General features: G+C 64.4%; 1 protein-coding gene and 1 long non-coding RNA gene across 4 annotated transcripts in view; one reads left to right on the top strand and one right to left on the bottom strand.

Moving 5' to 3' along the window:
* Nucleotides 1-330: 330 nt before the first annotated feature.
* LOC136793442 (uncharacterized) lies at nucleotides 331-5,647 on the bottom strand. The gene is made up of 3 exons (XR_010838711.1): nucleotides 4,767-5,647; nucleotides 2,105-2,252; nucleotides 331-1,282 (listed from the first exon to the last, which is right to left on the bottom strand). It is a non-coding gene; the product is annotated as an uncharacterized lncRNA (long non-coding RNA).
* The window catches only part of ADGRA1 (adhesion G protein-coupled receptor A1), a 33,256-nt gene continuing 23,790 nt past the window's right edge, over nucleotides 4,039-13,504 (top strand). Inside the window, exons 1-4 of one of the 3 annotated variants that reach the window (XM_067023766.1) lie at nucleotides 4,039-4,826; nucleotides 5,008-5,184; nucleotides 5,519-5,682; nucleotides 12,964-13,091. In XM_067023766.1, coding sequence (XP_066879867.1) covers nucleotides 5,680-5,682; nucleotides 12,964-13,091 — 131 coding nt within the window. In that variant the 5' untranslated portion in view covers nucleotides 4,039-4,826; nucleotides 5,008-5,184; nucleotides 5,519-5,679. Of the gene's footprint in view, nucleotides 4,827-4,995; nucleotides 5,185-5,518; nucleotides 5,683-12,963; nucleotides 13,092-13,504 lie in introns of those variants that run through there. The other 2 variants (XM_059054970.2, XM_067023774.1) reach the window with 2 other exon arrangements.

The following is a 13,504-nucleotide window of genomic DNA, read 5'->3' as shown; positions in this document are numbered from 1 at the left end:
GGGTTTGCTCCCAGGCCCCACACCCCTCACGTGTTGCAGAGAGCCTTGGTCACCACGGCTGTCCCACTGATGGGCTAATCCAGGACATCGGGAGGAAGGCCGTGTCCTGGGTGAGAGGGTTGCAGCCCCCGTGTGGCCTCTGGGGAGACTGGGGGTAGGGTGGGAGCAGAGCTAAGGGAGACCGGCTGAGCCCAGGAGTCCAAGCAAAGTCCCAGCTCATCAAGCTTTACCATGCAGCTAAGGGCAAGACTTCCCTCCCTACTGACTCCCCCCAACACCAGCCATGACTCCCCAGTGCTACAGAACCATCAAGGATTCCTCAGGCCCCGGCCCTCCCCACATGGTCCCAAGTGGCATCCCGGGCTGTTCTTCCTACAGGAACAGCCTCCAGGCAAACTGGCGCCCTGGCTGCACCCAGCAAGGCAGGGTCTCCCCGGCATCCTCTCAGCCTGAGGCCCGCCCCTGTCGCAGGCCAGGCCCCCTGCAGGCCTGGGCCCAGCAGACCCCGCACCCATGGGTATGGCTCCAGGACACTCTCCTGAAGGAGGGAAGAGCTTGCAGGAGGGTTTGGCTCCAGGAGGGTCTGAAGGCTACGATGGAGAAAAGAAGATATGGTGTGAGGGAAGGAAGGAGAGAAAAAAATGGGGCAAATCGGGAATTGCCAAAAAGGAAAAAAGAGAAACAGGCAGTATGTTCGTGACATTTAAGCGTTGTTTTCTCCAAGTGTTCCCCGCCCTTCCTCTCTGTTCAAGTGTCTTCTCAGGGACCCTTCTAATGGGCCTGAAGGATGCAGCCAGGTGGGCTAGGGCTGAGAGTCCCCAGGAGGCAGGGGAGGTCTGGGGCCTGCTACCAGCCCAGGGCACTCAGAGACAAAGGACGGAGGCCCACCCTCGCTTGCCTGAACTCTGCTCACCGTGCGGTCACCCCACGCCCAGGCTGACCCGTGGCCTGTGGACCCCAAAGTGGGCCTGCTCGGGCTTGGCTACAAGGGCCCTGCACCCCTGGATGCGCCCGGAGCCTGGCAGGGATGTGCGTGGGCATGGATCCCCTCAGTCCTCCTCAAAGTGAAACCCCCGAGACGCCTCTTCTGTGAGGGGACCACGACCCCCCAAGCCTGCCCACTGGTCACCGGTGGTCAGCGAGAAGTTGCACTGGGGGTGGCCTGGTCCTCTGGGGGCTCCGAGAGGCTTCAGTAGAGGAGGGCCGGCCATGAGACTAAGGTGCGTTTGCTAATTTGACCATTTGGTTCTCAGATTCGGCTTGACCTCAGGGCAGAGTGAACCTGTTGGCACAAATCTTGGTTAGAAATGTTCTGCACGAATTCAAACTGACACTGTTAGGGGAGATGGCTGGTTGCCATGGCAACCAGAGAGTGGTTTGCGTTCCTCTCTGTGAGCCGCGGATGTGGGCGCACAGCTGGGACCGGTCGGGCGTCCGGCCTCCGAGGCCAGGCTGCACGCAGGCCGGAAACGCCACCAACGCCACCTCCGTCCAGCGCACACAGCCCCCACGACACGGCCGGAAAGCGAGCAGCCCGAGGATCCCGGCAGTTTCCACGGAAGGGGCAGGTCCGCCGGCCTGAGACTCTGCAGCCCCGGGGCCGTCCTCATGAGCACTTGTGCATGAAGCTGCGGCCAGTCTCACGCCCAGGGCGGGAAGACGGCACCTCGTCCCCCTGAGCTGACCCCCAGCGCATCATGTGACCTGTGACCCCGTCCACCGTGAGGCCGTCCGAAGGAGCTCAGCAGCGTCACCAGGCTGTTTCCTGGCCTCGTACAAGCAGCCTGCAGGTTCCCAAAGCCCCCCCCCCGACCCCCCTGGGCATGGGGACCAGGACCCCGGCCCTCCTGCCCGGCCCGATCCTCACCCCGGGGTTCCCCTCCCCGACGGGGCGGGACCCACGGCCCCAGCCCCGGCTGCCCCTGAGCGCGTCCTGGCCACACGTCCACCCCGCCCCGGCCCCGCAGAGCCGTGGGTCAAACCCTGCTTCAGGAGCGACTCTCCCTCCAAGGGGCTGGATAAAGGGCTGGGGGGCTGCCAAGAGGGGGTCGGGTGGGGGGCACACAGCGTACAGACCCTCGGTGGCGGGGAGACCTGAACTCACAGAATGTTCCAGAAAGGGGCCTTTCCTCGGCGGAGGCTCAGTGCAGTGAGGGCTGAGAGCCTACCCGCTGAAGGATACACCTGTTTTACCACAAAGAAGCCACACAGGTTGCAGGAGTGAGTTCTCGGTGACGGTGAGAGGCCTGTGCCTAGAAGACACATGTTTGGGGCATTAGAGACCATAAAGGGCAGGGATCCACTGAACCTGGCTCCGTGGTCGCTGAAAATTCTAGAAAGCAGGGGCTCCGTTCATGGACGGCAGAGAAGCTCAGGGCACGGGGCAGAAGCCGGCCTGAGGCTCCCGAGCCAAGGCCACCCTGAGGCCCCAGGAGCAAACGAGGGTGCGTCCCGAACACAAAGCACGACTTCCGGGAGGCAGCCCCGTCCACGCGGATCCCTCTGGGTCCTCTGAGCTGATGCCGTCGTGTTAGGGAGCAGGCCTGAGGCTCCTGCAGTGGCCGTGGCCGCGGGCACAGGGCCGGCCGACAGCGCCCTGCCCTCCCCGCCCTGGCTTTGCCCCTCTGACCCGGTGGCCAGCAAAGCAGCCAGCAGCCTCGGTTTCCCCATCTCGCAGGCGTGCCGCTCTGCGACACGTACAGAAGACGGCCACCGCGTGGGGCTGTGTGAGGGCATCGCCGGGCCCACGTCTCCTCTGGGGGCAGCTCTGGGCCAGCTCCTGGGCACTGGGTAGCCAAGCCCGAGGAAGGGCTGGTGCAGCAGCCCTGAGGGTGACCCAGCTCCCCACACCGTCTCAAGGCCCAAGGCCCGCAGCCGTGGCTCCCAGGACGGCCTCTTCCTGAGAGATGCCCCGCCTCTAACCCTCAGCCAGGCTAACACTGGGATTCGGGGGCCAGCGTCCACGGGGTCGGGATGTAGCAGCCAGACAGGCCTGTCTGCCTGACGTGCCCCCTCGGGGGACCTCCCAAATCACCCAAGAACCTTCCCTGCACCCCACCCAGCCCCCAGTGGTCCCCAAAGCACCCGGGGACCCTCCATGTGCCCCACCTGGACCCCTAGTGAGTCTGAAGCTTGATTAGCCTTTGCCTTTAGAGCCCGTGGGCCCCAGCCCTGGGCATACAGGGTGGGACTAAGGCCTGGGCTAGGAGGGGCTCCTCCAGGCCACCCCAAGCCAGGCCAGTGCCCCCCAACCCCGCCTTCCCTCTGCATTTCTACAGCATCTCCTGTAATTCCTCCCAGAAGCCACCTCTGGTCCTGGCCCCCACCAGCTCTGAGGCCAGGGCACCGGTGCCGCCCCCCACAGGGCCTCTTCCTTGTGCCTCCTGCCACCTGGGCACCGGGGTCCCGTGATGGCTTGTTCACACCTGCCTTTCTGTCACCTCCTGGCCCGTGTTCACCTGTGCCCCTGCCCCGGACAGTCCATGGAGGCAGCTGCAGGTGGGCACGAGCCCCGTGAGGGCCGCCGCAGCCTGGGGGCGTCCGAGCAAAAGCCCCCCGATCCCGGGCGGGCCTTCCCACCTGCTCCGCGGCCCCGCTTGCCCAGGACCATCACCCCGAGCCCCCAGGGAGCTCCACGGCGCCCTCCAGCCCCGAGGGAGCCACCGCAGGACACCAGGTGGGCCGGGTCTGGGCCTGAGGGCCCCCACTGGGCTCCGACTCCAGTCGCTGGGCGACTGGAAAATCCCTTCCCCCTCGGGGCTTCCTGTCCCTCAGCTGAAGCTCAGGACCCGTCCCAGCATCCCACAGGGGTGCCACGGGCGGACCGGGAGCGATGCAGACAGGAATGCTGGGAATATTGGCGGATGAGGGACAGGAGCGTGGGAAGGCCCCACCCAGAGGCCTGCTGGCCAGGCAGCGGCCCAACCCCCTGCAGGCAGGGTCCTGCTGTGTGCCCTCCTCCTGTCCTCGCCTCCTCTCCACCCGCTTGCCTCCCCTCCTGTGCCCTGTCATCACCAGCTCTAATGCCCGGGCTGGGGGCTGGGACCCTGGGCTGGGCAGGGGTCTGGGGGCCCCTTTCTGCACAGCTGAGGCCCGTCTACACTGGCAGGATCACACTGCTGACTCATGCTGCCGTGGGCTCGTGCGTTCACCTCGGTGTGGCCACGTTTGGATTTGAGACTATTTTAATATGAGGACCGTGAAAATTCCTCCAAAATCAGTTTCCGTGTCTGTGTTTCTGTTCTCAGAGCCCTTGGTGGACAGGGGTTCCCGTAAAATAATACAATGAACTCGCCCGGTCCTCCTCCTGCCTCTTCAGGGAGATGTTGTGCTGTGAGCTGTCCGATTCTGCGGGAAGCGAAGGCAAAACCGCCGGTTGTCTCTTTAAATCGGCTCTGCGGTGTGATGGGGCCGGCGGGCTGGCTGGGAAGAACCATTCCCACCCTGCCGCAGGGAGCTGGCCGCCGCCATCGGCGCCTCCCCCATCCCCATGGTTACGGCTCCTGCTTCCCGACCGTCCCCGGCCCCTGGCTGTCGCCCGCCCGCGGGAGCAGGCGCCGCGGCGGCCGCCGGCACTCCTCACCGGAGTCCGGGAAGCCGCCTGCTGGGAACCGCAGCGACTGCCTGCCCCTCCGGCTCCGACGCCCTCCCCGGTGCGGAGCCCCGGCCGTCGCCGGGCTTCAGCCTTGCAATCTGTTGATAACTCCACTCACGGGCGCCCGCGCCGCCCCTGGGCTGGAAAACTGCTCCCGGACCCCGGAACTCACCGCCTCGCGCCGGCAGGACGCGCAGGACCGCGGCCCCTCCCGCTGTTTTTGGCAAAATAGGTGAGAAGTTGGGCTGCATTTCTCCGGGGTCCGCGCGGCAGGTGGGCCCCCGGGCGAGGAGGCAGCGGGACCTGGGGGGACGCGAGGTCGGAGCCCGGTGGCCGCCCCATAGGCTGCCCCGGCCGCTTCCTGGGCATCGGCGCCAACCAGGAGGGAGCAGTTCCTGCTCTTCCAAATGCAGGTGCTCAACAACTTTGGGTTACACAGACGGCACGGAGCCACCAGCGAAACTGATCCGTGTGGGAGACGCCAGCCCCCGAGGTCTGGCTACGTCCGGGCAGCGGAAGCTTCGCCCTCCCAGCTCTGGCTGTCCGCTGGGGGTCACTGGGGTCTCTTGACTTAAACGGACAGACATGCTGTACGTGTCTTCTGCAGCCTGAGGTTTGGCCGCGTGTCTCGCGCTGGGAAGGCGAGCGGAGGTTGGTTTTTAAATATGGAGAAGGACGTGCTCCCCGGGGGCACCGTCCCTCCGAGGCTCTGAGGCCCCGGGTCGCCCCCGCAGCCTCTGCCTGACTCAGATACCCCACGCCAGACACTCCAACAGGCTGGCTGGGTCGAGGGGAGATGAGACGGGGGCAAACCTGGGAAGGAGCTGCTGCCGGCTGCACCCGGGGGGCTGCCCTGTGGGCGGGGTGCTAGGTGCAGGTGGCAGGCAGGACCCCCACCTGCCCTGACCTGCCCTGTCTTCGCAGATGGGGGCGGTCGCCCAGGGCTCGACCCCGTGGCCGCTGCCCGGGACCTTGACCTTCTGGACGGCCATGGAGGCCGGCGGGGAGAACGGTGCGACGTAATCGGCTGTGCCGTTGGCACCCCCTCCATCCCCTGCTCACACTTCAGTGACTTCGCTGTGCTCATGGTGAGTACACGCGGGGGCCGGGGGCGGGGCCCGGGGGGCGGGAGGGGGGCCTCGAGCTGCCTGCTCCTTTGCTCCTCAGCGGTGGCCGCTCCGCGTACATCATACTAATTAGCGGCAGTCGTGCTGCGGCGTTGAATCACTGAATCAGTGGAAGGGACAGTGTCCCACCACCACCCAGGCTCGACCGGTGCGTGACCTGTGGAAACCTCTCTGACCCCGGGCCGGGGCCCTCCCCCTCCCGGCCCCAGGCCCCCCGCACACGGCCCTCGCGCTGCAGCCCTGCCCGCCCCCTTCCCGTCAGAAAGCAGGCTGAGTGGCGGGGGATATGCGGGTGGGCTTCAGCGGCACGTTCTGCAAAAGCACAGAGGATGCCTCTCTCGCCAGAGAAGGGGGCGCGGCCGGCTGTGTGGGGCTCGGCCTGCGGGCCCCGGGGGCGCTTCCCTGTGGTTGCTGCTGCTTTGGATTCCGGAAAGGGTGATGCCGAGTAAATAATGCACTGTGCGTGCTTGTGAGGGCAGCGGCCGAGCGCACGCAGCGAACGCCGATGGCCGAGGACCGCGCGGCCACGGGGGCCGAGGCTCGGACACTGACAGTGGGTCGTCAGTGCAGACCCGGCTCTTCACAAGCAGGGGTGTGTCTGAGTCACTTGCTCATTTTCCTCCCGTTGGATTCGAAATGTCCAAACAAGAGAGATGCTTTTGGCCAAAGGTCGGCATCATCTCGCAGAGCTGCCGTGCCACCTGCCTCTCAGGCGCCTGAGGGTGTGTGTTCCAGGAGCAGCCCGCCCCGCACCCCAGCTCTGAGCCGTCACCTGTTGCCTGCAGGCACCACCCCCCAACAAGCCAGGGCCTCCGGCTTGGCCGTGTTTGAAGCTTGCATCCTCGAATTTAGATCCTCCTTTGCAAAACAGGTCCTGTCATTGGCAGATGAAGGGTGAACGGGGGAGGGGGGCAGCACCGCCCCCGGGGGCGCCACCGCACGCGATCCAGGTGCCCCAGCGACAGGCCCCATCTTCGCCTCCTGTCTCTGACCCTCCAGCCCTTCTGTGCAAATCTGCAGGGCCGCCAAGCACCCTCCTTCCTCCAAGTCCATCCACACCCTCCCCCCTCAGCTCCCAGCCCGCTGCACGCCGGCCAGTCCAGGACTCTGGGAACCAGCTGGATTACCCTTGCCTGGAGAGCTTGGAATCTCAGCAGTCTGCTGGGTTTTTACTGCTAACAAACAACATTTACACTGGAGAGAGCTTCTGAGAGGAATAGAGATGCCAACCTAACGTGTGGTGCCGCAGTTCTGCTGCAAGCACGTTCCTGCCTGTGTCTGGGAGCCTGTGGGTGAGACGCCTGCGGCCCCTGGGGCCATGGGGAGGAAAGCCGGCGGGGGCAGCTCCGGCCCCGTGCCCCAGGATGCCACGCTCCGGCCACCCGCTCGGGCCTGGCCCTGGCGGTCAGCCGCCCTGACCAGCTCCTGAGGGTGATGGCACCGAGGTGTCCACGACCCCGGTTTGAGCCGTACTGAGCCCTGGGCGTCTTCGGGCAGGCTTTCTGGCACCTGTGCCTCCTTCTGAGCGAGTTGCCCGTGTGCCCTCGGCACCAGCAGGACGGCGAACACCCAGGCGCTCCCCTGGGGGCTGAGGGGCTGGGGGCCCTGCTCCCTGGTCTCCAGCAGGTAAAGCCCAGGCCCCAACACCTGCCCAGCTCTGACTCTCATCAGAGTGTAAAACAGGGTCTGACTGCACTGCTGCTTCTGCGATGATGCTGTTGATACTCAAATTCAAGCAGGTCCCAGAAGGCGGGTGACTTTGTGCCCCTCTTTGATCCTCGCCGTTAGCGCAGAGAATAACGCTCTCCAAAGGAACGAAGTGACAGGTCTGGAACTGGAGTAAAAACCGTCCAAGCCTGGGCACTCTTTCCTTGCTGAGTGTGGCATCCAGTGGCCCCGCGGGCGGTGCTGGCACCGCCGCCGCCCTCCGGCCATACCTGCCGCGGGGGATTCGCTGGGCGGCAGGACTGGTGTGCGTGGCCTCCCCACGCGGCTTCCCCGCAGCCCCTGTGGCCTCACGTGGGGCCCAGAGGGGGAGCCCACCCACTCACTGGTGCGGTGGCCTGAGTGCCACGGAGACCCGCTCGGCGATGGCGCTTCCGTGTGGCCCGGGCCCGGGAGGCAGCCGCAGTGGCAGCCCCGCCGGCTTTGAGTCGGGGTGACCTGCGTCAGGTCCTGCAGGGCCCAGAGCCGGGACAGGGTGAGAGGCCAGGCCGCCCCAAGGGCAGACGCCACGCAGGACGCCCCGGTCCACCCAGAAGCATACGTGTTCCAACAAGAAGGGTGGAAGTAAAACCCCAGAGAGACCAGGGTGGGTGCAGGGCGGGGCCCGGGAAGCCGGTGCCGAGGATCTGCAGGGCATCCGTGGGCTCCCTGTGAGCCCGTGGAACCCGGGCCAGACCTGTGGGTGGGCTCCCACTCCGACCCGCCGGCTGCCCGCCTGCGATGCTCCAGCCTCAGAGCTTCAGCGAGTTCTTCCAGTTGGCTGCTTTCTGTTCAGTCCAATATTTAAATTTCTAACAACTCATAAAACCTGCCCTCATCTCACAGTTTGTCGCCCGCCTCAGACCTCCCCTTACTGTTGACGGTTTTAAGCAAGTAACCCCAGCCCTGAAGGAGAGCCCGTCCCGTCCTATTTCTTTTTCCAAAGTCCTTCGTCATTAGAGCGGCCCACGCACCCTCAGAGGAAGGTGGCTACCAACCACACAAATGCCGAGTCGGGGCAGCCTGTGCTCCGAACGACGGGACGGCTCACCTGTGTCTGCCTCGCCCCCGGGACCCCCTCAGGGGGGCTGACACATCAGCAGCGTCGCCACTGAGAAGCAGGCGAGGGGCCGCAGGCTCCACAGAGTTCGGTCTTGGTCGGGACAAGCTCGGGCGGAAGGACCTGCCCACCCTAGACACCCGGAGGCCCAGCCTGGATGCCTGGCCGTGCGGGAGGGACACCGTAGACGGTCTGCACCACGGCCCAGAGAGGCCAATTTGCCGCTTTTGATCAGACAAGTGACACCTGACCTGACCTCTTCCCTCCTTTCTTCTTGTCTTTCTCAACATCCCAGTCTGTTTGTTTGCAGAACACACCGAAAAGGACGCATCCAACTAAAATCATAATGAGCTGTAAAGTAAAAGGGGAAATACAAACCAGGCCGCACGGGGCCTGCTGCCCTGGGACCGTCGCGCGCAGCCTGCAGCCTCCACGGGGAGCAGGAGCCCGGGGTCCCCGGAGGAGACACACCTTGGCTGTAGCTTCTCCCGCAGCCCCGCCGGTCGCCCTGAAGGCGCAGACGCGAACGGCGATTGCGCGATTGCGGGCTTCGGCCCCGCAGCCGGGCGGCACCGCGGCTCCCGGCACATGGTGTGTGGCCTTGTCCTCTGGGCGTTGACTTCCCCTCCCCCCTTCCTCTGTGGGTTCTCTGACCTCTCTCCAGCCTCTCTGCTCTGAGGTCAATGCTCCGTCCACTGTCACCGGTCCGCAGAGCTCCGCTGGTTCCACAGCCTCTGAGCGCCCTGTCCATCCGATGCCGTCTGACCACGTACTCGACCATCATAAGGGTTTTGCCCGTGGAGCGCTTGCAGAGTAGCTTCTTCCAAGAGGAACTTGTACATGTGTGAACTTTAAAATATAAATTACATCGCCATTTTGCATTACTTACTTTGAATTTTAAATGTCACCTCTAAAAATGTAGAAAGCACTGTTGATAACTCTGATTTGGAGAAAGGAAAAAAAAAAAAAATAGGAGGCCAAGTGGAATTAAATCTCTGTTTCTCCTAAATCATATATTGTGGATGCAGCTGCTGCGGGGTCGGAGACACTCCCCCCTCACCACCATGAGAAGCCTCAAAACTGGGCCCTCGGACGAGAAGGAAGGGGTCCAAAGGCAGGGTGACCTCCGGGCTGGTCCAATGACAGGCTGGGCATCATCCTCAGGAAACGCCTCTGTGTCTTGAACGGATGCTCTGAGACGTTTTCCTGCTGCAGGAAAACCAGTTCTGGCTCTTACTAGGCTTAACATAAAGGAGTTTTGCATGTATGAATAGAAACTGGCAGATGAGATGCTTTTGGAGGTAAGCTCTCCACCGAAGGTCTGGGAGCTGCATGGGCTCCCCCGTCGTGGGTCAGATACAGCTGTGGCCCTCGGACCCAGGGCATCAGACCGTTGCTGTGGACGCTGCATCAGGAAGCAAGTGCTGCTTTGTTCAGCCCCCTCCTCCGCCATCCCTCCCCCAACCCCAGAAAGAGTCAGGGGTCTGACCTCAGTCTTTAGGGGCAGCAGTGCAGGTGACAGCAGCCGGAAGAGGTGGGGAAGGGGCTTGTAAGCCTCCCAGAGGGGGTGGACCCACCCCGGGTCCCTCAGCTCCAGGAGAGACACCAGGACACAGGTCCCGATTGAGTCAGTGAGAGAACCGGACGGGCCAGACCCAGAGCGGCTCTCGCCTGTGGACGTGAAACCAGTAACAGAGGCCCAGGTGCACCTTTGTGAAGGGTCAGGGGGTCTCAGCCCCGGCTCATGTCACAGGAGGGACACACCATCGTCTCCCATGAAAAGGACGACACGCACAGGCCCAGGGACGCCGCCAGTGCCCAGTCAGACCTGAATCCAACACTCCCGGCTGATGACTCTCGGAAGAAAAGATCATTCAACATCAGGACTTGACCAGGAAAACCTACCTTTCCTCGATGTTTGCGGTGAGTTGCATCTGGCAGGAGGCTGGTGCCCGCGGAGCCTGACAAATGCAGAAACACCCTGGGACTACTGGGCCTCGTGAGCCCCCTTCCCGCCACCGCCTGACGGCAGATGCTCCAGAATTCACGATGCGTGAGGGCCCCTGGCAGGCAGGACGCTAGTGGGAGCTGAACGCCCCCGGGAAGTGAGAACGGCAGGCTGCTCTCTCTTTCTTGTGAAACATCTATTCTGCACCAGGAGACCATCCTGCCTCGCGTCACAGAGGCCCATCCTTGCCCAGACGGAGGCTCCCGGTTGCAGGGCAGAGGGCGCAGCAGCCTTTGTGCTCCCCTGGGTGTGGTGTGAGCCCTGCCAGGATTTGACCACAGACCCTCCCCTGTGCCGAGCCTTCCCAGGCGTCTGGAGTGGGAGGGACCTCCAGGTCTCCCTGGGGACGTGCAGCCTCTGTGTCCCAGTCACCTTGAGGCTGGCATCTCTTGGCTGCCTTTCCTCCCGAGCTCGTGATTCCGTGGATCTGGGCTGTGAGCGCAGCGTGCATCCTGCTGACACCCCGGGTGTCCAGACGGGAGCGGTTGGTGTTCTGTGCACGTCTACGCCTGCCCTTCCGGCTTCCTGGCCCGTGGACAGTCAGGACTGCAGCATGAGGGCGGCCTGCGGCCTGCCAAGCGGCACGGCGCCCTTCCCCGACCGCCTGCTTATTCTGGGCAGGGCGCTATTTCTGGCTTCACTGGACAGCGGGGACCCTGGGCAGCCAGACGCTGAGGCCCCCTTGGCGTCCAGGTCACTCAGTGCCTCTTCCCAGGTGACCAAAATCAGCCAGCTGTTGCCATGACAACAGCGACCTCCTCACCGAAGTCCCTGCGTCAGAGCGAAGTCGGGGTGCGGAGGCCCCAACTGGGGCCCAGGGTGGCTCCTCTGAGTGCGTCCCCTGGCTGGCCGGGCCTCCAGGAACGTCCACGAGGAGAGAGGCCACCTGAGCCCGGACGCGCTAGCTTCCTGACTCCCGCCGTGACAGGCCAAGGCCTTCTCGGGGTGCCTCTCTGCTCCCCACGACTCCATCCTGGAGGAGCCGCCAGCCACCTCCACTGTCCTCACAGCCCAGGGAGGCACCAGTTGGAGCTGCTCCGGGCCTGGGGCGGGGGCATCCGCCGTGGACGCCCCTGTGGTCTGCGGCAATGGGGCCAGCACAACGGCAGACCCCTAGCTCTGACCAGCAGCCCCGTGTCACAGCCGGCGCAGCTCAGGTGGTCCCACAGGGGACGTCAGGCAGCCCTCCACAGGCCCAGCCCAGCCCGCTCCCCAGAGCCCAGTGTGTCCCCCAGGGCCGTGGGAGCAGAGCAGGACACTCACTCAGGCTGGGGCATCGAGCAGGGGCTCCACCCTCTGGGGCGGCCTTGACAAAGCCCCACAGAGCAGGCGGCTTAAACCACAGTCCAGGAGGCTGGACGTCCAAGGTCCCGGCGCCTGCAGGTTGGCTTCTCCTGAGGCCTCTCCTCGCAGTGTAGACGGCCCCTCCCGCCGTGTGCTGGCGCTGTCCTCTCCTCTGCCAGCCCCTTCTTACAGGGGCTCTGGTCCCTTTGGTCAGGGCCGCCCGAGGACCCTACCCAACCTGAGCCACGTCCCTAAACGCCATCCCCTCCGGACGGTGGGGACAACTCAGTCCACAGAGGGCTTCTCGTGTGACTCGACGACTTGTAGCACACGAAGCGCCCAGAGCAGGACTCGGTGCGGGCAGAGGGTCGGAGGTCAGAGGTGGGTGCCGCCGGCTCTCGCCCCTACCTCCCAGCCTGGTGTGCCCCGAGCCCCTCCGGGTCCTCCACCGGCCCTGGGGGTGCCCGTGGCGGGGGTGCCCAGCCTCGCCCTGGGAACGCAGCTCTGACGCAGGGCACTTCCAGGGCTGCGTCGGGGGTTGTGGCCTCTGAACCCCAGCGCCTGACGCAGGGGGCCTCGCTTACCTGATGAATAAAAAGACAGAACCTCCCTCAGCTCTGAATGTCCAGCCCGGGGCATCCTCCAGGGAAAACGGATATCCTTTGAACCCTGACCTTCAGCCCTTCACCTGGGCTGTGACTAACAGTGAAGGTGGTACACCTGGGGTTCTCAAGCCTGTTTCCCACCTGCTGCTCTTTCCCCACTGACCTGAGTCACCTCTGGGCAGACTTACTGAAATGACACAAATTCTCCCGGGAGACCACTAAAAGCAGCATTGCAGCGGGTGTGAGGCTCGGAGTGGACTTGGGGGTAATCTGACACGAGCCTCACGGGGGCGAGTTGTGCCATCATACAAGGGCATTTGACAGAAGCAGGAGCCGGGTGGTCCACCAGCCCCCCTGGAGGGCGCGGAGTCTGGAGGCCAACAGCCAGCACAGCAGGAGGCTGCCCTCGGGCAGCTGGCCGTCAGAGCCCCCAGAGGCGCCCGCAGCTGGGGGGGGGGCCCTCCCCTGCCCCAGGCCAACCACTTCTGCTGAGACCTGCGAACCTCCACCCCATCCAGGAAATGCTTCCAGCCCCTTGCCGGCCACCTTGGTCACAAGGGTGTGCTCCATGTCCTTTCCAGGATTTGAGGACTGTCCTGTCCCTGCCCCAGTCCCCAGGGGAGCTCCTGCACCCCGTGGTGTATGCCTGCACGGCCGTCATGCTGCTGTGTCTGCTGGCCTCGGCCATCACCTACATCGTCCACCAGAGGTAAGGCCTGCTCTGCCCCTCACCTTCGAGGGCGAGCCCCCTCCTGCCCTCACGTAGCAAGGAGTCCCTGGAAGGTACTTCACAGGCAGCCGGCCAGCTTGAGCCTGCACAGCGCCCAGACGGCTCTGGCGGCCGAGGGCGGCCAAGTGCTGGGGGACTGCCTCGCCTTCCATCCCAGGCCTCCCCGTGTGCCCATCCAACTGGGTGACACGCGCTCTTTCTGCGGTGGCACCGCGTCAGTTCAGGGGCCCTGCCAGCCCGTGGCCTGAGGAAGTTAGAGTAGCTGCAGAAACTTCGAGCAGCCTTGCCCTCTGCCTTTCATCTACAGGGGAGTCCAGCTGGTTTTCTACAGAGCTGGTTTCCTGGCCACGTCTGCCCAGAGGGGGTGGGGCACCCCTTGAAGATGCTCTGGG

The sequence above is a fragment of the Kogia breviceps genome, chromosome 2 (assembly GCF_026419965.1).
Source record: "Kogia breviceps isolate mKogBre1 chromosome 2, mKogBre1 haplotype 1, whole genome shotgun sequence".
NCBI lineage: Eukaryota > Metazoa > Chordata > Mammalia > Artiodactyla > Physeteridae > Kogia > Kogia breviceps.
The sequence above is the reverse complement of the archived record's forward strand: the minus strand, read 5'-3'. Positions and strand labels throughout refer to the sequence as shown.